At 40.7% G+C, this 26,482-nt stretch overlaps 1 protein-coding gene across 2 annotated transcripts in view; it reads right to left on the bottom strand.

Annotated features, from left to right (window-relative positions):
* Positions 1–570: 570 nt before the first annotated feature.
* FAM81A (family with sequence similarity 81 member A) overlaps positions 571–26,482 on the bottom strand; it is a 75,916-nt gene continuing 50,004 nt past the window's right edge. For both annotated transcript variants that reach the window (XM_042988743.1, XM_015538598.2), the window contains 5 exons: positions 18,213–18,342; positions 16,608–16,714; positions 9,451–9,586; positions 7,675–7,870; positions 571–4,330 (listed from right to left, as the gene is read on the bottom strand). In XM_042988743.1, coding sequence (XP_042844677.1) covers positions 4,206–4,330; positions 7,675–7,870; positions 9,451–9,586; positions 16,608–16,714; positions 18,213–18,342 — 694 coding nt within the window. In that variant the 3' untranslated portion in view covers positions 571–4,205. The remainder of the gene's footprint in view (positions 4,331–7,674; positions 7,871–9,450; positions 9,587–16,607; positions 16,715–18,212; positions 18,343–26,482) is intronic.

Here is a 26,482-nt window from a genome sequence, read left to right on the forward strand (position 1 = left end):
CAGTGCCAGTGCATCAGTGATCTATGGCTGCATATAACAAATTAACCCAAAACATAGCAATTTAAAACAACAAAAATTTATCATCTCGCGGCATCTGTGGGTCAGACGTGTGGACATGGCTTAGCTGGGTAACCTCTGGTTTAACATCTCTCATGAAGTTGCATTAAAGCTGCCAGGGCTGCAGTCTCACCTGAAGGCTCAACTGGAGGGCTAAGGAATCCACTTCCTATTTTTTGTTGTGATAAGATATGTGTACATTTTAGTAATTTAACCATTTTTAAATCTACAGTTCTGTGTCATTGAGTACATTCACATTGATTGCAACCATCACCAGTATCCATCTGAGAAGTTTTTCATTTTCTCCAACTCAAACTCTGGACCCATTTGGTACTGGCTTCCCATTCCCCACCCCACCCCTGAGCCCCTGGCAGCTATCAGGCTACTCTGTTTCTATGAATTGGACTCTTCTATGTACCTCATCCAAGTGGAAATCTACAAGGTTTGTCCTTTTGTGACTTGCTTATTTCACTCAACAAAACCTCCTCAAGATTCATCCATGCTGTTAATGTGTCAGAATTTCTTGTTATGGCTGCATAGTATTCCATTGTAGGTATATACCACATTTGCTTATTCATTCATCAATGTACACTTGAGTTGCTGCCACCTTCTGGGTCTTACCCCACCTTCCCAGCCCTCTCAACACTGGCCCCTCAGTGGATGTGGCTCCTCCCAGGCTGAGTCCTGGAGAAGTCACGCCTGCCCCAAGGATGAGACTAACTAGCCTGTGGTTCTGCCCAGTGCTTCCCCAGATTCAGGGACTGACCCAGTCTGGTCCTGTCTACTTATCTCTGCATCCAAGCTGCTCTTCTGTGTTTCAGGCGGGGATATCACTTATCTTTGGAGGTTAGAGTCATTTCCCATAAATGATCCCAGCAGGTAATGGGATGCTCTCAACCAAAACATGGACCCTCTATTTACCTGCTATGTCCCACCACCACCATCTCCCTGCCCATATCCCATATTTCACCACTTAATACCCAATTTTGCATGAACTATTTCAGCATTTCAAAAATTATAAGTGAGCCACTTCTTTTATATAATTATAATCTCCACTCTGCAGATGAGAAAACTGAGATTCAGAAAGGTGAAGCGAACTGCCCAAGGTCACACAGCGAGAAGAGGGCAGTGACAGAACCCCATATAGTTATCATTGAGTTTCCAGGATGTCATGAGTGGTTTGTGGGTTTTTTTTTCCAGGCTGAAAGCTGAGTGGGATAACCACAGTTTAAAGGGAATCGTTCTTCTGTTCAGCAGCCACCCAACATAACTCATCTCCCAATGCAGAGAACCACAGTCCACTGCCTAGGACGGCCCAAGCACAGGGGACGAAGTGTCTGGGACCCTACCGTCCTATGGCACCAAATGGCCCCGCCTCTGTTGCTTCCACTAATAAACCAGAGGAAGCCAGTGGACCCAAGTGAAGCTAGTAAGGTGCCTCTCTCGGGTGCTTGGAACTAGGGCATTAAAGAGCAAAGGGCCTCGGATGGTGGAGCTGTAAGGTCATGTAGAGATGGGGCTGCTGTCGGTGGGCTGGCAAGTCAGCTATGTGGGAAGCAAGGCTGTATCTTTAGAGATGGGACAGTGGTATACTTGTTAGGTGCCCAGAGAGTGGAAGGAGGCTGCCTGGTTTAAATCGAGGATCCCACTTACCAGCTGCAGGACTTGGGGCAAGTTGCCCAACCTTTAGGTGACCCATTTTTCTCATCTGTAAAATGGGGAAGTGAGTAGTCCTTAACTCATCACCATAATGAACTGAGTGAACACACACCAAGTTCACGGCACAGGCACACATGCACAGTAGGAACTGCCAGCTGGCATTACTCCAGCCTTGAAGACCCACAGACGGAGCAGCTCCCCGTGACTTTCCAGTTCCCAGTAGGTTGCCTCACTCTAAAAAAACTTTTAAGTTTAAAAATCATACACCACATTTATTTGGAAATTTTATTCTTTTTATTGCAAATTTCTGGTAAAGGAAAGAACACGGAAGCTGATCCTCATTTAAACTTTGGTCATAAGAGCACACTGTAGTTCAGTGGCTTACAACCTCAGCGGCCTTTGAATCACCCGGGGGCCTTTGACACCTTACTGATGTCTGCCTCCCTCGTCCCAGAGGTTCTGGCTTAATTGGTCTCGGGGGGCAGCCCAGGCATCAATAGCTTTTTGAACTCCGCGGGTGATTCCAACATGTGGCCAGGGTGGGGGACCCTGCTGGAGCTCATGGCCTGAGCTTGGCAGCATCAGGAGCACCCAAGCAATTCCAGCGGACATCCAACCGTCGCCTGCTCACGTCACCCCACAACCCGAGTCCAGCTGGCCCCCCGTCCCTCTTCCCAAGTGTCACATGTGCTGACTCTTCCTCCTCAGAGACCGCAGAGGAGAGAGACACTGGAGGACACGTGACTCTCCGTGCTGTGGCTTGTGCGTAAACAGGGGAAACTGTACTAAATATGGTTATTCTATCGCAGAAAGAAATTCACTTTCTGGTTGCAAATGAGCACTAACCTTTTTTTTTTCATTGTCAAGTGGAAATAGTCTTCCTATAGAGAGAGATGCAAAGATTTGTGACAAAATAAGGAAATACGTGTTGGATGACACATTCCTTAGATGATTCCTCAGGTCCAATTAAAAAAACATTTTTTTGTCAAGCCAAAGAAGGTAAAATACTGTGTAGTGTAGCAGCATATTTTATATGGGTAAACAGTAATAGCCAGTTATATAATTCATTTATGAGTTATCCTAAAAATAGAAAATGCTTTAATTTTCCTGAGTCCTTGGCAAACAACAAAACACAATTTTTTTTTTTTTTAATTTTCAAGAATGGTCTTCCTTTTCCTGGGCACCCTCACAGTTTAGGACAGTGTGTGTCTCACCATCAGGTTTTACATCCACGGGTCAACAACTTCACTGGCACCAATTTTCAATGACTAGTCAAATATGGAGATTGAAGATAAAACACCCATCCTCTACAAAGCTGCTCAAAATGAAAGGTTCTTGACAGTGTTATAAATGCAATATCAATTTGATTCTCTGTCCATACAAAAGTATGAATTTCTATTCCATTAATAATACTGAATGACTAATGTCTTAACAGTGATAAAATTTTCAGAACATTTAAAAATTACATAGGATCCCATTTTTACATCATAATTCTGATGTATTATCATGCCTTCTATTTTGTCTGTAAAACTTTTATAGGATACAGTGCATTGACGTGGTAAAACCAAGGCACAAGAATACAGTTACAATAAGTGTATATAAACCTTAGCACTTTGTGCCAATTTTGGAAACATTTAGAGAGGAGATCATAAAGCCTGAAAAATTCTCACATCCTATTATGATTAACAATTAATTGTGCAATAAACAGACTATCAACCACCATTCCATTATTAAATATATGGCTATCACTATACAGGCTGTGGATAACTGAAAAAAGTTTTCAATATTAAAACCTGGCTTAATTAGGTGGTCACTGTAGATATTGTGCCTTGCATTATCTAGATAATTGTCTTAAGTTTCCATTTTAATCTGCAATGTATATGGCAGTTATCAATTTTTAAGCTTTTTTCATCATGTAAATGATGAAGGGGGTTTCCAAATGTTAAATCCCTTGTCTCTACAAAAGACAGAAGATTTACAAGAAGATAACCTTATAAGAAATGCACAGATAACAATCATAAAATCCAAATATGGACTAAAAGGTTGAATTCTAATCTACCAGGACATTCTCTTAATTTAGGGTAAGGAGAAACATTCCTGTGATAATTCATTAGTTTCTTAATTTTAAAAAAATCACCATGACATTTTTGAAAATAGTAAAGTCTTGGCTAGAGCATCAAGCATTGAAGGAAAGTTAAGTCTTTTCATTCATAAAATGAAGGGATAAAAGCCTTTCAAAATCCAGGGGCAGGGAGGATATTCCATTGAATTTAGAGAAGTGGAATAAAGTGGTAAAAGTTGTATTTCATACTTTTAAAAAAAGTGTTTTTGAGATTCAAGGTAAACGTTTAGACCCATGAAAATACATTTCTTGGCACATGCACGCCGTGAATAGAACAATCCCGAATGCAGTGACAGCCTGGCTACACAGGTATCTAGCTCTAGCCCCACGAGCAAAACCACGTTTGAGGTCCTTGTCCCAGCCCCCTTCACATGGGACCTTCTGGCTTCTGCATCTGTTGGATTTGCTTCTGCAGCTGGTCCTTGTCCAACTTCATCTTGGCTTCAAGAACTTGCCTGAGGGATCCTATACTTTCATAGATGGCTGTAAACCCTTTAAGAAGAGGTAAATTTCACAAGAGTTAATATTAAAAAACAATGTGTGTCAAGTTCTACAACATATAGTAATAGTTGATTTGGGCAAAAGCTATCAACAGATGCTAAAACTAATGAAGTAAACGTTTGATAGGAAACAAGACAGTTACATAGCTTGGGAGCATCTCCCTACAGGTTACTTTTTTTTTTATTTTTATTTTTTTAATTTTTTTTTAACGTTTATTTATTTTTGGGACAGAGAGAGACAGAGCACGAATGGGGGAGGGGCAGAGAGAGAGGGAGACACAGAATCAGAAACAGGCTCCAGGCTCTGAGCCATCAGCCCAGAGCCCGACGCGGGGCTCGAACTCATGGACCGCGAGATCGTGACCTGAGCTGAAGTCGGACGCTTAACCGACTGAGCCACCCAGGCGCTCCCTTACAGGTTACTTTTTAATTACAAAGGGGGAAAGGAACTATTATAGTGGAGAAATCTGGCAGATACCACTATAACCAAGGGATCAAAGCTAATGTCACCAATGCCGGGAGAAACCAACACCAGGTACCCCTGATAAGGTTCCCTGAGAAGTGAAGGACACACCGCTTCTGTGGCATCATCTGTCCAAAAGGCACAACCTGAGGGGCACCTTGGTGGCTCAGATGGTTAACTATCCAACTACCGATTTCAGCTCAGGTCATGATCTAATGGTTCATGGGGTTGAGCTTGGGATTCTCTCCCTCTCTCTCTGCCGTTTTCCCACTTGCGTGCATGTGCACACGCACTCTCTCAAAATAAAAAAATAAACATTTTTTAAAATGCACATACATACATAAATAAATAAATAATAAAATGCACAACCTGAATCTAATTAAGAGGAAGCAAACAGACTCAAACTGACATTCCACAAAATACTGGCCTGTATTCTTTAATGATGTCAACATCACTGAGAAACTGATCCACTTCAAGACAGTAAATACAGAAAAATGATAACTAACTATGCTGTATGATTCTGGAATAGAACTTAGACCAGGGAAGGTCTTCTATAAAGGAAACAATGGTTAAAGTTGAAAACTGAATATTGAAAAAAATCTACAACATATTACACTATATTATAGTTATTTAAGAGAATGTCCTTGTTCTTAGGATATATAGAATGAAATAATACAGGAGCAAAAAGGCATCATGACTTCTGCAACTTACTCCCAAATTATTTAGGGAAAAAAATTATATTTACACACACACACACACACACACACACACACACACTCATATCACACAATAAGATTAAGCAAATTTGCAAAATGTTAACAACTGGTTATATAGAGTTTTTGGGCTACTCTTACTGTTTTTCTAAATTTGAAATAATTTCAAAAGAAAAAGCAAAAAAAAGAAAAAAATTCTCCATCAAAAACACATTTCATATTATTCTATATTTATGTGGGTTTTTAAGATAAATGTTTAACAGCTCCTGTTTTCATTAGTAAATTTAGAATTTTCTCAAAAAATTTTCTCTATATTACAATTAATGTCATATAAGGAATAAATATTACTTATTTTAAAAATGTTATTAGAAAGATACAACATATGAAAGAGTAGGTTACAAATCAGCATGAGCTTCCATTTGAAAAAGCACATATATATATCACATATGTATAGAAAGATTTATATAAAGATGACAGCTGAGTGAGAGAAGTTATGAGTATTTAAAAAAATATTTTGCACTTTCTTATTTTCCATTAAGAAACATATTGTTTTTAGAATAAGAAAAAGTAAATTATTTTTATTTTTAAAAAGCTCATATGCCTTTCTTAGTAGTAGTTACTAAATCTTAACAACCTCAGAGGCATGTTGAATATATAATAACAAACCCACCCAGAGAATGATGCAAAGGTAAACACTGATGAGGGGCGCCTGGGTGGCTCAGCTGGTTAAGCATCTGACTCTTGGTTTCGGCTCAGGTCATGATCTCACAGTTCGTGAGTTTGAGCCCCATGTCGGGCTCTGCGCTGACAGCACAGAGCCTGCTTGAGAGTCTCCCTCTTTCCCTCTCTCTTTGCCCCTCCTGCACTCATGCTTTCTCTCACTCTTAAAATAAATAAATAAACATAAAAAAATCACTGATGAAATATTCAAATACCATATTCTAATAGCCCCAAAGACAAAAGAAAGAAAATTCATTGTTATCTTCACAAGTTCTTGAATTCATAAATTTATTTGTGATTTCTACTTAAAAAAAATGATAAAACTTCTGGTGGTAACAACAAAACTATTCTTGGGATAACTACTTTTATTCCCATGTGGCCAAAGTAGAACGATTCCGCAGGGGAAAATTATGGAATCATGGAATTGGAGGCAGCTGGGAGATAATGTAGTCCCCCTCATCGCATTGTAAGACTGTCTTCTTTTTCCCAACCACACCCAACCAGCTTCCACTTGAATACTTTCAACAGCAAAGAACCCTCAGGCTCACAAGCCACCAGTGTCTTTTTTTAAAAAGAACCCATTACCTGAGGATATTTCTGCCCTGTGTTAAGTTAAAATCTGTCTTCAGGTAACTTCCAATTCACTTACTGGTTCCAGGTCTGTATTCCTGAATTCACAGAGTAACTAAGTCTAGCCCCTCCTTTATATGCAATAATACTTCAGACTTGGAATATAGCTTTAACAGTTTCTTCCGAACAAGTGTGAATTAATGGACCCTGTTGACTTGTGAGCAGAAGAAAATCATTCGCTGCTGTGGTAGCATACTGCCAGCAGTAATAAAAGAAGCCTTCAAAAGTCCCGCAAAGATATGTGTTTATTTCTGAGACACACCGACAGTGGCTATAAACAGAAAAGAGCCCTCAGATGGCATTAAAGAAAACGCACACAAGGGACGCCTGGGTGGCTCAGTCGGTTAAGCGTCTGACTTCAGGTCAGGTCATGATCTCACGGTCCTTGAGTTTGAGCTGCGCGTCAGGCTCCGTGCTGACAGCTCGGAGCCTGGAGCCTGCTTCAGATTCTGTGTCTCCCTCTCTCTCTGCCCCTCCCCTGCTCACATTCTGTCTCTCAAAAATGAATAAATATTAAAAAAAAAAAGAAAGAAAGAAAGAAAGAAAGAAAGAAAGAAAGAAATAAAGAAAGAAAAGAAAATGCACATTTGCAAGCTGAGCAATTTTGGTTGGTTTGCCTGTCCATCATGGTGGCTTTCCATGTACTTGGAAGTGACACAACATTTTAGTTCACTACAGCACAGCTACTCAGAAAATCACCTAAGGACATTTTACCGTTATTACCATCAGCCGGGGTCACAGTAGTTGCATTAGCTGGTTTTCAGATCATAGTGAAAATAAACCATGAGAGCTGTTTTCTTTTTGGCCTACCAGCGTCAACTTCTGCCTTCATTTCCTTCATGTCCTCATTCATCTGTAACTCCAGCTTGCTGATGCGCCCATGAACCTTCTCCTCTTCCTGTTTTGTTCTCTGCACCTCCATATTCTTCTTCTGACTCTCTTCTATTTTGTCAAGTCTGGCTGACATCTGGCTCAGCTTCTTCTCCATGTCCCTTTCACTGGCTCCCTGAGATCCGTGATAAGAATTGCACCTGATTACTCCAAAAGGAAAGTCTGTATTGCACTCGCATCAGTCCTAGTATCATTTAACAACAATCTGCAGGGAACAGAATCGCAAAGGTGGCTTGTTGCTCACTCAAACATCCATTCTCCCCTGTTTCCTTAACAGACCCCCAATTTTCAGCATGGTGTAAGCTCACCCAGAATTAAGGCTACATTTTATATAGTCCCCTGAGTTTAGTGCAGCCATAAGATTAAGTTCTGGCCAACGAGATGTATGTGGCAGCTTCTAGGAAAAGCTAAAAGGCAGCTGAGACATGGCCTCACCCCTTCCTTTTTCCTTCTGTTCCTGCAGTTCAGACGTAATGGCTTGAGCACTAGCCATCATCTTGAACTATGAGAACAAAGGTCACTCTCTAGAATTGGCAGAGGTAAGCCAGAAGAATCCTAGGCTGCTGAGGACTAATTAGCTACCGCATCAGCGCTGCACTCCCTACACCCAGACATCTTTTATGTGAAAGAGAAATAAGATGCCATCTATCAAAGCCACCGTTATCCTGAGGTTTGCTATTAGTTATTAAGCAATCCATGTGTAAAAATAGTGATCCAAAGACACAGAAGCCTACAAATGTAGTAGTATGAAATTAAGCAAATCAATCAGTAGATCTGATAATATATGTGAGAACACTTAAAGAAGTATTTGATATATTAAATATTGTCTTTCCTTTTCTTTCCAGCGTGCTTGGTTTTTATGGGAACCTGAATCTGCAGGTGAGCCTTGGAGGCCAAGACTACAAACACTGAGCTTTCAGTCGGCTATTGCATGAACCTAGCTCTCTTGATGTTATACAATGTGGTCTGCAATTCAGCAGATCAACACTGAGAGCCAGCAGAGCCAGAGATGCAGAGTGCACCGGATGCTTCTACTCCATCAAAGTCCAATAGGAGGAAGCAGTGCAAGAGAAGAGAAGGGAGAGGAAGAGGGTCAGGCTAAACGACCAAAACACAAAAAGATTTGCCTGCCAAATACCAGTTTCAGAGCCTACTGACTTTGAAGACTCTACATGCAAGGCTTTCTTGATGGTTTTATGGAGCAGTTCTGCAAACCTTAGTTCTATGGGAGAATGGGCTAAAAAGAGAAGGAAAATGGAGAAGAAAACAGTCGATTTTGTTGACGTGTTGCACCGTGAGTGTGCATACTGTGGTTGTAGTGTGATGGCGGGGCCTAGTGGGAGAAACCTGGCCAACGTCGTGTTTTCCAGAAGACGAAATTAAACCAAATAGGATGAAGTTCGTAGCTGTTAGTTTTATTTAGAAATGCAGGTGGACAATTTGGTTCACTAAGGCCTTGACTTAAATTCATCTTAGCTGAAAGTACTAAAATTTTCTATTTAGCCTTTATTAACCAAAACAAGTCCAAGTGCTCTCTTTATAAGGAGTACAAAGAAAGGATTCTAAGGCAAGAAACAACTGAACAACTTAATGTGGTGCTACGTAAGTCAATACTAAGTTGCAAGGGATTATTCATAAACATTGCAGGCCCCCACTGAATAACTTCACTATATTGTGCTAAACACCAATACCTACACTGTTTTCCTTAACAACCAAGGAAAGCTGATCGATTTTCTGTAAAAGTTCTTTTTCTATCCGTTCTTGTTCCTGTTGCAACCAATTCCGTGCAGATAAAATCTCATTACTGAGCTCCTCAATCGTACCTTTAAATCTAAAATAAGAAAGTTAGTAAGTTAGATGTAAAAAAATTTTTGAATTACATCATATAACCTCAGTCTCTGGCTATCAAATTTCTCACAAATATGTCAGCATTAACCTCGGCTCCCTCGGAATTACAAGCTTACCTTCCCTTAGAATTGTCCTTAGCACTAAATTGGGGATGGGGTGCCAGGAAGGATGACACAACAGATAAGCACCTGCTAACACTTCCTACTGGTGTAGGGCGGATGGTGTGGGTGTTGAGGTGTCACACAGTGACACACAGCCACGCCCGGTGCTCATCTTTGCCTTCATAAGGCCCCCAGTGCTCCTGGCTCAGAGGACACAGTATGTTGGCACCCTTCCAGTCTCCTCTCTTTTCCTGGGCTCTTCCTCCCTCTCCCTGTTATCTCCCAGGACTGGAGCCTGGCGCCCCTTCTCTCAAATGTTCTCCAAATTGCTCTTGCCGGATACAGATATTTCCTAAAAGAAAACCGACAGAAAAAAACCCTAACCTCCATTCCTCCCGTCCTTGTCCCTTCCAAATACATTAAAATTCACTCCACACTTGCTATCTCATTACTTTTGTATTAGTTTTATTATGAAATAGAATAAAAGCAGAAGAGAACATATGACTTAAATAATAGTAATAATAAAATGGACACTGTGGTATAAGACCCTAAATCATCTGCTACATGTTTTCCTCTTCTTTCCTATTAAGAAATCCTCAAAGAGGCGCACCTGGGTGGCTCAATCAGTTGAGCATTTGGCTCTTGATTTCAGCTCAAGTCATGATCCCGGAGTCGTGGTATCAAGCCCCATGTCATGCTCCGTGCTGAGCATGGAGCCTGCTTGAGGTTCATTCTCTGTCTCTCTGTCTCTCTGTCTCTCTGTCTCTCTCTCTCCCTGTCCCCCCCCCACCCCCACTGTCCCTCTCCCCTGCTCATTCTCTCTCTCAAATAAAATAAAATAAAATAAAATAATAAAAAATTATTTAAAAAAAAAGAAAGAAAGAAATCCTCAAATGTGAACTGGGTACATGGCTGCCTGGCCAGAGACTACATTTCCCAGCCTCTCTCGCAGCTAGGTATGGCCATATGACCAGGTCGGGCAATGGATCACAACTGCCCGTGTCTTGCCACTATTAAAAAAGCTTCCTGGGCAGGAAATGCAAGCCAGCAGCCCCTCCCAGCTATGGAGCTCAGCCTACAGCCCTGCCTGACCAGGAAGACTGACCACAGAGGCTGCAGCTTAATGCATTCACTTATTCTAGCAGTATTCTGATGTAGTCTTTAGAGTTTCTCCATATAAGATCATACCATCTGCAAAGAGGAATAGATTTACTTCTTTTTTTCTGATTTGGAGTGCTTTTATTCCTTTTTCTTGCCTAAGTGCCCTGGCCAGGACCTCCAACACTGTGTTGAATAGAAGTGGGGAGAGTAAACACCCCCACCTTGTTCCTGATTTTAGAGGAGAAACTTTCAGCTTTTTACTGCTGAGTAGATGTTAGCTGTGGGTTTGTCATATATGACTTTTATTATGTTGAGATACATTTTATACCCAATTTGTTGAGTCTGTATCAAGAAAAAGGTATCAAATTTTGTCAAATGCTTTTTTCCATACTGAGATAATCATATGATTTTTTTATCCTTCATATGATTTTTTTATCCTTCATTCTGTTAATGTGGTGTATCACATTTGTTAATTTACATATATTGAACCATCCCTGCATCCCAGGGATAAATCCCATTCCCTCATGGTGTATGATCCTTTAAACTTGCTGTTGCATTTGGTTTGCTACCATTTCGTTAAGAATTTTTACATCTGTGTTTATCAGGGATGTTGGCCTGTCCTTGGTATCTGGGTGATGCTGGATTCATAAAATGATTTTGGAAGTGTTCCCTCCTCTTTAATCTTTGGAGGGGTTTGAGAATGGGGTTTGGGGTGGGGGTTATTGAATTTGTTGGCATTTAATGGTTTATAATAATCTTTTATGATTCTTTGTATTTCTGTGGTACCAGTTATAATGACTCCTATTTCATTTATAATTTTATTTATTTGAGTGTTCTTTCTTTTTTTTCTTGGTTAGTCTACCTAAAGTTTTGTCAATGTGGTTTATCTTTCAAAAAATCCCCAACAATTAGTTTCATTAATTTTTCCCATTGTTTTTCTTTCTTTTTATTAAACATTTTTAAAAGTTTATTTATTTATTTTGAGAGAGACAGCACGCACAAACTAGGGAGGGGCAGAGAGAGGGAGACAGAATCCCAAGCAGGTTCTGCACCATCAGTGCAGAGCCCAATGCAGGGCTTGAACTCACAAACTGTGAGATCATGACCTGAGCCGAAATCAAGAGACAGACACTTAACCTACTGTGCCACCCAGATGCCCCTTCCGTTGTTGTTTTTCTATTGTTTTCTAGATTCTATTTATTTTTGGTCCAATCTTTTTTATTTCCTTCCTTCTGCTGTCTTTATGCTTTGTCTGTTCTTCTTTTTCTAAAAGAAAGAACATATCTTTCAAGATATCTCATATATTTCAAGAGTATCTCATATTCCTTGAGATACAAAGTTAGATTGTTTATTCAAGATCTTTCTGTTTTCTTAATGTAGGCATTTAGTATTGTAAACTTTCCTCATAAAACTGCTTTGGCTGCATTCCATAAGTTTTGATACTTTGTGTTTCCATTTTCATTTATTTAAAGATTTTCTAAATTTCCCTTTTGATCTTCGTTGGCCCATCTGTTGTTCAGGAATGTGTGGTTTAATTTCCATATATTTGTGAATTTTCCAATTTTCCTCCTATTATTGATTTCTAGTTTCATGCTATTGTGGTCACAAAAGGTACTTGATATGATTTTGATCTTCTTTAATTTATTAAGACTTGTTTTGTAACCTAACATATGATCTATCCTGGAGAATACTCTGTTTGCACTTAAGAGAAATTTGTATTCTGCTACTGTTGGATGGAAAGTTCTGTACATGTCTGTTAGGTTTCTAGTTGGGCAGGGCTTCTGCCTATGCTCTGAGGTCAGGGGATGGGAGGAACAGCTGCCTGGGCTCCCCAGTCAGATGGGCCTACAAGCTGGGCTCTGCATTCAAGCAGGGCCGCTGGCTGGGCGCCCTGGCCAAGTGGGGCTGCTAGGCTAGACTACACGATCAAACAGAGCCACTAACTGCACTGGGCAATTACCTCTGGCCGGCTGAGGTCTCAGACTGTGTTCGCTGGCTGGGCAGTTCGCTGCTGTTTGGACTCCATGATTAAGGGCTGCAGGCTGGGCTCCACAATTGCACCCAATCAAGTGGGACCCCCAAGCTATGCTTCCCAGCCAAGTGTTACTACTGGCTAGCCTCCAAGTTCAGCTGGCTTCATCATCAGACAGGGCCTCAGGCTTGCTCCAGGACTGGGCAAGCTGCTGGTTGTGCCACACTGTTGAGTGAGGTTCCTGGCCAGGCTTCCTGGTCAGGTGGCGCCAGCTGCTATACCTCACAGTTGGGTGAAGCTGGTGGCTGGGTTTTGAGATCAGGCGGAATCATTGTCTGGGCTTCTGTTTGGGGGAGGGGTTACTGGCTGGGTTCTCTGCTTGGGCAAGGCTACAGGCAGTGTTCAACAAATAAGTGGGAGCAGTCTGGGCTCCACTTGCTAAGCAAGGCTGTAAGCTGGGCTCCACAGCCAGGTAATGTAGGGGGGCTCCAAAGTCACCTGGTCACTATGCAGGCTCCCCAGTCAGGTAGGGCTACAGGTTACAGCTTTTATTTTTGATTATTATATTTTCTAGAAGTTCTATTTCGTTGTTTTCAATTCTGACTGATCATTTTTAATAATCTCTCATTCCTTAGTCATACTTTCAAAATGTGTGTGCGCGCGCGCGCGTGTGTGTGTGTATACTCACACATACATATACATCACATACAAATGTATGTACGTACGTGTATACTTATTTTATCCAATAATTCCTATATATGCAGTATTTGGACATCAAATTCCTCTTTTCTCTGTTTCTCCTGACTCTACCACATGTGTGACTTTTTTGTTTGTATTGTTTTACAATTTTTGATTATACATTCATGCTCCTTAGAACTTGATCTGTTCTGGGAAGATCTGGGAAGCCTTCAGGACTGGGTATTTACATCTGTTTCTTCCAGCTTCTTAAGCCACCACCAAAACAGGATCATTCTAAGATTAAACTGTCCACTGTGGTTTTCTTCAAGCTGCTTGGGTAATGTGAATTCTAGCTCTAAATTTATATGAAGGCTGTATTGTGGGGGCACATGGCTGGTTCAGTTGGTAGATCTCAGGGTCATGGGTTCAAGCTCCATGTTGGGTATAGAGCTTACTGAAAATAAATAAGTAAAATAAATAAAGGCTATATTATGGTCCTGAATTTTCAAGGAATATCTTCTATCCCTCTACCCAGAGCCAAGATTTAGACAGGTGAGTTTCCTTAGACTCTCTTTGTGGAAAGGGCATTTTCCCTAGTTCACCCAACCAGGGTTTTCCCTTTGGGTAATCAATCTGACCTTCTGCCCCAGGCTTTGTCCCCTCTCCTCTGTGAAGAGCGTTTGTGTCTAGACTTCTAGACTTGAAACTGTAGGAAGGAAAATAGAGATGTTCGTGTCTGCTGACTAGTAATATCTCCTAACGAAGTAATTTACATAGGAAAAAATACCAACATGTTTATTTTTTCCTCTGTGATGGAAGGAAGAGGATTGAAGAGATTTTTCTGTACTTGGCAAGCGTGTAGGATCTATGAGAAGTGGTGACATAACTCAACGATTATATAATACAGACAATTAGTGAAAAAAGAAACATGCTTGTCAGAAGAGAATTCCTGTTAACTCAGCAACAACCTTGACACAACATTAAATATGGTGATGATAAGATATAAGAACCAGGAGAATGATTAATTTAAAATCTCCACAAGTCTCTAACAAAGTTCCACACTAAAATCATTGTTAAACAATATATTAAGTCAAATACACACACACACACACACACACACACACACACACACACACACACACAAACATATATAGTGATGACTGGCTCTGCTTAGGCAGGAAAATGCCAAGCTCATGAAGATTCATGATGGGAGAAGATGTATGGTTTTGTGACTGAGTAGAAGGGCAGATGATGAGTTTCACTGTGGGCAAGTACAGTTCAAAGTGTTACTATAACAGAATGGGAAAGTATAACACATCATAGGGTGCTGACTGGATAGTTTACAATCACCCTAGTGCACACCTCTCCCACCTACACTACTGCAGCAATGCCCCCACCTGATGATGTTCCCATCTCTGCTTTGCCCCCCACTTTTTAAAAAATTTTTAATCTTTATTTATTTTTGAGAGAGAGAGAGAGACACAGTGTGAGTAGGGGAGGGGCAGAGAGAGAGTCTCTGGAGACACAGAATCTGAAACAGGCTCCAGGCTCTGAGCTGTCCACACAGAGCCTGACACAGGGCTTAAGCTCACTGAGCGCTAGATCATGATCTCAGCTGAAGTCGGACGCTTAACCAACTGAGCCACGCAGGCGCCCCACGCTTTGGTCCCTTTTGATTCACTTTCTTTTTTTTTCTTTCTTTTTTTAATGTTTTTAGTTATTTTGGGGGGGGGAGGGAAGGAACACATGAGCAAGGGACAGGCAGAGAGACAGAGGGACAGAGGATCAGAAGCCGGCTCTGCGCTGACAGCAAAAAGCCCAATGTGAGGCTCGAACTCCTGAACCTCACGATCGTGACCTGAGCCAACGTCCGACACTCAACCAACTGAGCTACTGTGGTGCCCCACTGTTTTCTGATTGCCACCAAGGCCATTTAAAAATAACTATAAATCTTATTATATCACCCCATCTGCCTCAAGCCCTTCAGTGGCTGTCCTTACTGCACTACAGCCAGAGACAACAACCCCGCGTATGGTCTACAAGGCCCTGCTGCCGGCTTGCCTCCTCCCCAGGCCTCACTTCCCCTCCATCTCTCTTCCAGCCACCCTCGCCATCTTGCAGCTTCTTGTATGCCACACTCCTCCATCCTATACGTTCTTACCTCACTCTTCACCTAGTGAATCCCATTTCTTCTTCAGCTCTTACTTCAAACATCACCTCCTCAGGAAGGAGGCCCCACAACCAGGCCTCATAGCACCATTCGTTGTATTAGCTTCCTGTGGCTGTGGTGACAAATTGCCACAGACTTGATGGCTTAAAACAATGCGTTTATTCTTTCATAGTTCTGGAGGTCAGAGGTCTAAAATCAGTTTCACTGCGCTAAAATTGAAGTGTGAGCAGAAGTGGTTCCTTCCGGAAGCTCTCAGAGGAGAATCATTGCTTTGCCTCTTTCAGCTTCTAGTGGCCACCTGTATTTCATGGTCTGTGGCCCCTTCCTCATCCTTAGAGTGCATCTCTGAGGCTCCAGTCTCTTTTTCCATTATCACGTGACCTTCTCTCATGACTCTGACCCTCCTGTCTCCCTCTTACAGACACTCTAGGGATTACATGGGGTCTACGAGGTAATCCAAGGTAACCTACCCATCTTAAAATCCTTAATCACATCTGCAAAGTCCCTTTTTGCCATATAAGGTAACATATTCACAGGGCTTGGGCCATGGTGATCTTTGGGGGACCATCATTCAGCCTACCACAACCATGCACCTTTTCTTCAAAGCAATTGCAACCATTAGTAATAATAAGGCATACACTCACTCAAGTCACTATTTGATTAATGCTCATCAACTCCTTAGACTATAAACTCCACAAGGATAGGAACAGAGTCTGTTTTTCTTTATTTCTGGATCCTTAGCAACTAGGCCAGTGCTCACTATATATCTACTGGATGAATAGATAATTATCCAACTACTAAAAACCATAAGAAGGAATGTAAAGTGGCAACATGCTACAAGGAAACTTTTCCTCTTAACTTCCATTATTGTTTTCAGTTTGTTTTATGTGATAAATAAAAATGAAAAGGAAAAAAACTGTCCTAGTGAATAGGGTTATCAAGAACTCGAACCAAAAAAAATGTTTATAAGCTGACTACTTACTTCGTATCCAAAAGCTGCAACTGGTGGTTACTGTCTCTGTGGGACATCTTCAGTTTGGTGCTTTGCTCTGATATCGACAAGTCCACTCTGTTCAAAAGCTGAGAAATCTGGGAAAGAAACCTTGCTTGTAATATCACATATGATCTTTAGAGGTAGTTTCAGATAACATCTGGTAAGCTATATTCTAGTCGATGACATTAAGATTCAATATAATTTAATATATTCTTTTAGCAGTTCACTTCATCTTTCCACTTCCATTTTCTATCATACACACTCATCAGAAATCAAGACCAGGAGTGATGCCAAAATCCATGACGCTCTGAGTACTTAACTTTATAGTTCTCTGATGAGCAAGCCTAGTTTCTGCCCAGGACCACTACTTCCACCTGCTGGCACAAAATACAGTTATGTTTACTTTGGGATTTCTACCATTAATGTGGCTGCTAGACATAGAGAATGGAATTCTTATCACTTGAAAAATCCTTTGAGGTCCCAGATTTACCTCCGTATCAAGTCAAGTCACCAGAAAATATAATTTGTAAATTCCATCCCTCCTACTCCTTGTTCCCACCACCCACCCCTTTCCCTGGTCTTTCTACTAAAAGTTAATAGAAACTCGTCCTATATGAAATGTCTTTAGTTTCTTCAGGAATTACGGTGTTCGATATTCCTCACTCACAGATTCATGGGACAAGTATTTACTAGATCCAGAACAAAAAAAAGTATGTCTCCTTCTATAGATTTCTATATGCATCCGACTTGGCTCGGCCACCAAGAAGCTTAGTATCTGCTGAGCATTTATTTTCTGTTGTGGTAATTCTGTTGGAATTACCGAAAAAAAAACTATTGGAATTTTGTTTTATTGTGGGGGTTTTTTGGTGGCTTTAGAATATCTGTGTCCTTCACATAAGCAGATTTAGATCTTTACTGAACGTATTTTGAACACAAGTATTTTTACTCCAGCAAATTGACCAGGTGCCCCTTTTTACTGGAATGGTCCCTCTTTGCATGAAGAACAGCAAGTAGGGCAGATACTGTGGGGCAAATCCTAGAAGACAGGCCCCTTGATAGCAAAGGGAAGCTTTTAAGTGGCCAAAAAGCAAATGGTGAAATGCCAAAAGTTATGCTTTATAAAACTGATCTGTGTTTCAAGGTGGAGTACTCTAAAATTCACCGGCCAGCCTACCTCTACCTTTGTCTGAATCCTTTCCCACCAAAGACTATGTGGTGAGGTAGCACGTAACATGAGTCCCAGGACAGTAACTATTTCCTGAACCAAAAATGGGGACATGGCATATAACAGAATGCCTGATCATTTACCTATGCACGAAGTAGTTTTGGAGCCATAATTTAGAATTTCTGGAATATACGAATTGTTTTAGGAATGAGGGAAAAGAACCTTTAAAATTAGGACTCTACCAAAAAATTTGGCGCTTTGGTTGCCGTACCCGTGAAGGGCCACTGCACTGAAACAGGGGGAAAGAAGAAGTGAGGAAAAGATATGCATGTGCTAGGCGTCCCGGCTGGTTTCTCATCACCATGTTATTCTTACTTAGCTAAGAACAAATTACCTCCTTTTAAAAGGCTACCTGAAGTAGGCCATACCTGCCCCTCTGCGTCTTTGATTTTTGTTTCCAAGATAAGTTTGGCAGCTTGCTGTTCTTTGTTCAGGTGCTGGAGCCCCTCATAAGTCGTTTTGTGCTCTGCAGAGAGTCTGGCTATGCTGGCGTCACACCTGTCCAGGCAAACGACAAAGCTAACTCTGAGTGAAGTTTAAAAACAAGCACTGAAGCTCCTTGACATACTCAAACACACAACCCCACTCAAAGAAACTGTACTTTGACTCATTCTTTTCCACAGAGGTTCAAATGAATATAGAGAGCTGCCCTCGTTATGGGTTTTAAGTTAAACCACAGGGATGCTGCTTAATAAGAGTAGGGATGTCACCATCAAAGGAGCAAAGGCTTTACAATGCTCATGAGTATAAAACTGTACATGCAGTAAGAGCCCAATTACAGAAGGCCTATACAGTGTGCCAGACGGGGTCTGTCACTCTTCAGTGCCACCTCCACGCCTCTAAGTTCTCTGGGCCTTCTTTGGATTGTGAAGGCAATTCCTTCTACATTTGAAAGTACTACTCCTAACCTTTTACCAAATCGCCTCAAGACAGTCAGCTTTGAGTGGGGTCCAGAGCTCAAAAAGGCTGTGCAGCGGGTCTGAGCTGCAGTGTAGGCTGCTCAGTCCCTTGGACCTCACAGCTTGGCAGTGCCAATGGTGCTCAAAGTATCTGTGGCAGAGAAGCCGTGTGCGAAGCCTCTGTCGAGCCCTAGTAGGAAATTCACAGAATAGCTCCCTAGGAATACGAAACTAAGTCAGCCCCGTTCCAACCCAATCATCCCGCTCTGAAAAGTAGCCATTGGCTTGCTGCTGGGCCCTGGTGGCAAATTCGTTCCTGAGCACGGGACATTAAGTGACCAAGCAATCTGGCCAGTCCATCCTGAGCACCAAGCCATAAAGGGAGGCATATGAGCAGTGCTCCATCTTCAAGGGGAAGAAAAGCATAGACATCACGCTTAAATAGGTCCCAAAGGCATAAGTACACTGCATGAGCCCACACTCCTGTGGCATATACTCTTGCTTCTGCCAACTTTCCTTTAACTCACACATACAGCCTCTTGAGGAGCTCCTGATGACCAGGTGGACCAGCGGAGGAAAAGCCAGACCTGGTTTACGAAAGGTGTCAATATGCCGACACCTTCCAGAAGTAGACTACTGACACTTAAAAGCCCACTAGGGAGTGGATCTCAAGGGCGTTAAGGAAGGGAAACCCCCACAGTTGGCAGAAGTTCAAACAATGTATCTGCCTAGAATAAAAAATAGCCAGATGTTCATGATTAATGGCGAGAGACACAGAAGAAACATATTGGAGGATTGGTGACAACAGGAAACGAGTCATATATTTGGATTGCTCAGAACTGACACAGCATTTTTGGGGTGCCTGAGTGGCTCAGTTGGTTGGGCGTCTGATTTCAGCTCAGGTCACGATCTCATGGTTTGTGAGTTTGAGCCCCATGTCGGGCTCTGTGCTGACAGCTCAGAGGCTAGAACCTGCTTCAGATTCTCTGTCTCCCTCTTTCTCTGCCCCTCCCCTGCTCACGCTCTGTCTCTCTCTCTCTCAAAAATAAAGAGACATTTAAAAAAAATTAAAAAATGAAACAAAACTGACAGAGCATTTGTGCTCCTTGTGAATGTTCTCTGTATCAAGGGAGCAGAGGCCCAAAAATTGTACTTCCCAAACAACCTTGGCAGCTGGTTGTAAATAACTGTAAATTACTTATACAGAGAGGTGGAAGAGAAGCCCTTATGTTCCCCTGGAAGGGATGGGCAGACATGGGATAAACTGCACACGTGAGGTTTACAGCCACTTCTAGGCACACTCCTGCAAATCACTCACTCCCATGTTATAGGCAGCTGATGTTTTCAATGGCTCCTTTCTGTGATTCTTGCACATCCCACTTTCCTGAAAGCCAACAGCAGTTTCCTTCACTTTGCTTGCTTAAATCTGCCAAAGGCTATGCAAGCTCTAACCTCCTGGATTAAATACCTTCCTGCTAAAATACTTAGAGTGGTTTCTGTCTTCTTGACCGAACCTTGATGCGTATAGTCATATATCCATGTAAAATTTTACAAGGAAGCATGCAAAATATTAACCAGCTATCTTTGGATCATGTGTGATTTTTATTTTACTTTTCATTCTTTTCTAAATTGTATAACTTCCCCGCAATAAGTATGTATAATTTTTCTGATCAGAAAAATAATTACACAAGGAAAATATTTTCATCAACGGCCATGTACAAAGAATGGGTTCCAATTTTATGGAATATGCACTATCCTACCATCTTTCTCTGGGGTCCCCATGAAGCAGAAATGAGGCTGGACTACAAGGAATCCAGAGCTAGAGAAATGTGGGTTAGAGTCACTGTCATGAAAGTTAGGTCAGGTTCAAGGCAATAGGTAGCAGAAGCAGAGAGGCGACAGTGGGAACCCCACTCCATAATTTACTCTTTCAGTCAATAAGTATTTGTAGAATGGCCACTATGTGTCACATACTAATTATACAAAATGAAGACATAGTGGGAACTTTTTTCTTCAGTACACATACCATACAATCCAGAAATTTAAAAACAGATTCTTATGCCACCACTATAAAAAGCCTATTCAGCTTACATGTATATTTTCTTCTGTTATTGGTGGAGATTTTATCTGACATTTTGTTCTTGTTCATTATCCCTCAAATCAGACAAATCAGCTCAGAAGATTGGGAACTTGCTGAACAAGTCATTATAAATACATAGACTGAAGACGGAGCCAGTGACAGGTCCCAGTTTCAGTAAATCAGCGGTCTGCAATCTTCCTAAAAGCACCAGAAATGAATTCTTTAAGATGTAGATCTGCATTTAGGCCTCAACGAGCTTTCTAAATTGTTCCCTAAGTGACTCAGACACTGAAAAGAATCTCACTGACTAAGTCATACAAAATATTTCCAACAAGCTTAAAAAACAAAATATTGATCTAGAGTATATAAGCCATGAATAAAGATTAAAGAGCATGCCAGTGCTTTGTAGGCTTTCTAATAAGCAATAAGATTTAACTGATTTACTAATCATTTTGCACGAAAATGTTGCAAATTAAAACTACTACCTGGTCTGTCGGTTACACATGGTGGACTGAACACGTGCCCTTATTTTGGCTCCCTCCTGAAAACCTATCAAGATGACTCCAGATGAATTTTAAAAAGGTATAAATCCACAAGGACAAAAAATAATGGGAGGGAAAAAAAAGTATGGGGGAAAGTAGAAAGCAGACAGATGGTGCAGGAGATGGAGCAAAGCGTATATTTTGCTACGGCCGGTGCTGGGAGCTTGAAGGGCTCTATATCTGAAAACCAGCAGAAGCGAGAAGAAGCTTTAGTTCCCACGCGGCAAGAGGGGCAAGAACCGGCTCCACTCAGGAAGCACGCAGGAGCACACTCATGACAGGACACAGGAACCAGGGTAACTGAAACCAGAGGTCTGTGTGGGGCCCTACCAGCTATGGAAAGCTCAAAAAACAAACAAACCAAAAAAAAAAAACAAACAAAAATCTGGATGAGGGGCACCTGGGTGGCTCAGCGGGTTAAGCAGTTGACTTCAGCTCCGGTCATGATCTCACTGTTCATGAGTTCGAGCCCTGTCTCATGTTCTCTGCTGTCAGCGCAGAGCCTGCTTCGGATCCTCTGTTCCCCTCTCTCTGCCCCACCCCACCCTCTTTCTCAAAAATAAATAAACATTTTTAAAAACTTGGACCAAATGAGTTCTTAAATAAATATGTTTAAGATACTGAAAAAAATCGAAGACAGATTAATATCTATAACGAGAACTCTGAATTATTAAACAAAAACAGGCAGAGGGAAAAGAAGAACAAGTGGATGAGAGAAAAATGGAAAATCCTGGAAGTAAACTACACAGTGTCTTCACAGACCTGACAAATTCTAGACTGGACCTGACTGAAGATGGTCAGTTAGTTTGAAGACAGTAGCAAAGAGCTCACACAGAAGGAAGCAAAGACAGTGATGCGAAACATGAAAAAACAGGTAAGAGACAAGGAGGACAAATAAAGAGATGCCAACATCAGTGAAAGAGGAATTGAGAAGTCCCCAAAACAAGGAGACAGAAGGGTGGAGAAACATCTTAGGAGTGAGGAAAAATAACTTATCATCCCAGGATAAAGGCAAAATAAAGACAGACACAGATTTAAACATGCAAGGATAAAGACATGTATTGACCACAAACCCATACTGAAAGAGTCACTAAATCATGTACTTCAGCAAAAAGAAAAGAGCACCCAGGGACATCTGGCTGGCTCAGTCAGTAGAGACCGTGACACTTGATCTTGTAAGTTTGAGCCTCACGATGGGTGTAGAGATTACTTAAAAATAAAATCTTTAGGGGTGCCTGGGTGGCTTAGTTGGTTAAGTGTCTGACTTTGGCTCAGGTCATGATCTCAGTTTGTGAGTTCAAGCCCCACGTTGGGCTCTGTGCTGACAGCTCAGAGCCTACAGCCTGCTTCAGATTCTGTGTCTCCCATTCTTTCTCTGCCTCCTTTGTGCATATGTTCTCCCTCTTCCTCAAAAATAAATAAACATTAAAAAATAAAATAAAATCTTTAGAAAAAAAAGAGCACCCACAGGAAGGAGTGGGATGCAAGAAACAATGGTGAGCAAACTGAGAAAATTATTGGTAAATTTAAGTTATTGTCGACTCTGAAGAAAGTAAGCTACCAGATCAATTATTCCAGTCTTTTAAAAATCATTTCTTGGGAGGCGCCTGGGTGGCTCAGTAAGTTAAGTGTCCAACTTCAGCTCAGGTCATGATCTCCTGGTTCGTGGGCTTGAGCCCCGTATCAGGCTCTATGCTGAGAGCTCGGAGCCTGGAGCCTGCTTCAGATTCTGTGTCTCCCTCTCTCTCTCTCTCTCTCTCTCTCTGTCCCTCCCCCACTTGTGCTCTATCTCTCCCTCTCTCAAAATTAAATGAACATTAAAAAAATAAAGAAATAAACATCCTCTTTAAAAACAAGAAAATAAAAATAAAAGTCATTTCTTGGTACTAACTCACATTTACTTGAGGCTGAACAACTTGTTTAGCTCAGTCATGTTGTTAAAATGCTATAATCCTTTTCAGAAGTAACAGGAAAAAAATTAATGGAACAATTTTTTTTAATATTGACTTGAATACTTAAAATATTTTTAAAAAATATTTTAAATAATCTGACAAAACTGCATATATGCATTTAAATATTTTCAATATTCATAGTACGATATATACAATTAAGCAATAATTATGCCATTGTTCTTCTGTATTGGAAATCTTTTTTGAATGTGAATGCCCAATGTTGGAGAAAGTTTGTAGAATCAAGCTATATCACATACTACTGGTGGAAAAATACATTTTACAAGCTTTCTAGAGGGCAACCTGGCAGTATATGCCCCAAATTTTGAAACATAAATATATTTCTATGTGCCTTTCAATCTAGGTATTAGCCCCAAAGAAACAAAGTTTCAGGAAAGAAAAAACAACAAAAACAAACTAAGTACAATTCTTTATCTGTATAAATGCCTGCTGTTTAACTTGCTACTATTTTAGAATACTGGCCAAAATCCTTTAAAATGCCCCCCAAGGGTTGCTCCCTATCCATCTAACTTTCAGCCACATCTCACACACCTCAGTCCCTTTTCCCCTCTTCATCTAGTCACACTGATTATATTCCAGGGCTTCGAACTTACCTCACTCCTTCCCACTTCAAGGCCTGACCCATGTTGTTTCCTGTCTGGAATGTTCTTCCCTGACCTCTTCACATGGGTACTTACCATTCCACCCTCAGAGCTAAGCACGCAACTCACATCCTTAAGGAAGCCTTCCCAGAGCGCCCAGATGAGACACACCAGTTACATACTTGGAGAACGCCCCACATCAATCTTTCACTGACTTGTGATTAAAATTTATTATTGTTATTATTTTGGATATCTTCACATAAATCTTTCACTGACTTGCGATTAAAACTTATTATTGTTATTATTTTGGATATCTTCCATAATATACTCTTGTTTCATAATATACTCTCATCACTGGCCCAAGCATGGCTCACTTTGTTCAGTTAATTATTTTGAGTAATGGCTCCCATGAAAGTAAGCATTTTGAATCCTGTGTCATCATTCCCTTGTTTTCATATTAAGACGACTGATTAATGGCAAGCCAAGAAACAGACTCTTAACTGGTGGTTGCCAGAGGGGAGGTGGGTGGAGGGATGCATGAAATAGGTGATGGGGATTAAGGAGTGCACTTGCCCTGGGTGATGTTTGGAAGTGTTGAATCAGTATATTGACACTTGAAACTTAAATAACACTGTATGTTAACTGTACTGGAATTAAGATAAAATAAAATAAAATGTTAAAAGACAGTTAATTGCATATACACATGCATGTATGTAAGTACATATATATGCAAATACGTGTGTATATATATGATGGCATGCTATTTCTTTTTTTTAATTTTATGTCTATTTTGAGCAAGAGAGAGAGGGGGAATGCGAATGTGGCAGAACAGAAGAAAGGGAGAGAGAGAGAACCCTAAGCAGGCTCTATCTGCATTGTCAGAGCAAAGCGTGGAAGGGGCTCAATCTCTGCAACTGTGAGATCATGACCTGAGCCAAAATCAAAAGCCAGATGCTTAACCAACTGAGCTACCCAGACAACCTTAGCATGCATTTCTTAAAAGTATATATACGCATGTTTTAGTTGAATTTAACTTTTACAAAAGACATTATATCAGGGGCGCCTGGGTGGCTCAGTTGGTTAAGTGTCTGACCCTTGGTTTCAGCTTGGGTCATGATCTCACGTTTCTTGGGTTCAAGCCCCATATCGGGCTCTACCACTGATAGTGTGGAGCCTGCTTGGGATTCTCTCTCTCTCCCTCTCTCTGCACCTACCCCACTGGCTCTCTGTCTCTCTCAAATTAAATAAACAAACATAAAAAAAAGACATTATGTCATATGCAATATTTTGGTATTTATTTTTTCCACCTATTATATTGCTAAGATTCATCCATATTGCCATACAGCACTGAGGTTCATTTTGACAATAGAATAATATTCTGTTGTTTGTTACAATTTATTTGTTCATGCTATCATTGATGGGCACTTTGGGTTATTTCAGTATTTTCTATTGTGAATGATGCTGCTATTAACAAGACCCCTTATACAAGAATTTCTCTCGGGCAGAAACTGATGGATCATGGAGTATGTGAATGTTCAACACTGGGAGGTAAGATCAGATTCTACTAATTTATACTCCCACTAGCAAGGAATAAGAGACTGTAAGAAGCCACATCCTCTCTAATGCTTATTTTCAGACATTTCAGATGCCAATCAACTGGGTGAAAAAAAAATATTTTGTGTTTTGAATTTTCATTTCAACATCAACCACTGAAGTTAAATCTCTTTACATGTTTGTTGACCACATATGTTTCTGCTTTGGTAAAATGTCATTCATATCTCTCACCCATTGTTACACTGGGTTGTTTGCATTATTCTTATTAACTTGCAGGAAATCTTTAAATGCTCTTAGCACTAACCCTTTACCAGCCAATATCGTCCTCAGTTTGTAACATTTAATTTTCTTCTTTAAAGGGTCTTTTGATGAGCAATGTTTTAAATTTTAATATAACCAAATCCATCAATGCTTTTTATGTCAAGAAGAAATTCTACCCTACCGAAAGATCTAAAAGATATTCATCTATATTTTTCTATTAAAAATTTTTAAGTCTTATTTTTAGCACTTAAGCCCTCTACCCATCCAGAGCTGATTTTGTATCTGGAAGGAGGTAGAAAAGAAATTACTCTTTTTTGATATGTATAATATATATTTTTCAGCTTTACTTATGAGCAATCCCTCCTTTCTCCACTGATCTGCTATGCCATCTATGACATGTGCCAAGGTCCCACACATATGTGGTCACAGTCCAATTTGTGCATGCTCTATTTTATTCCATTTTCACTTTCTCTACCCCTAAGCCAATAACATAGAGTTTCACAACAAGTCTTGCTATCGGGTAGGGCAATTCTCCCCTCTCTGGTCATCCTCAGAAGTGTACCGGATATTTTTCACTCTTAACCCTTACATATAAACATTAAGGTCATTTTATCTAGTTCAATGTAAAACTCTGTTAGGATATTAACTGGAATTTCATTAATTCTAAAAATTAATTTGAAAGAATTGATATCTTCAGAAATATTAAGACTTCCTACCCTTGAATATAATATCTATCTCTACTTATGTTTTC

The sequence above is a fragment of the Panthera tigris genome, chromosome B3 (assembly GCF_018350195.1).
Source record: "Panthera tigris isolate Pti1 chromosome B3, P.tigris_Pti1_mat1.1, whole genome shotgun sequence".
Lineage (NCBI taxonomy): Eukaryota > Metazoa > Chordata > Mammalia > Carnivora > Felidae > Panthera > Panthera tigris.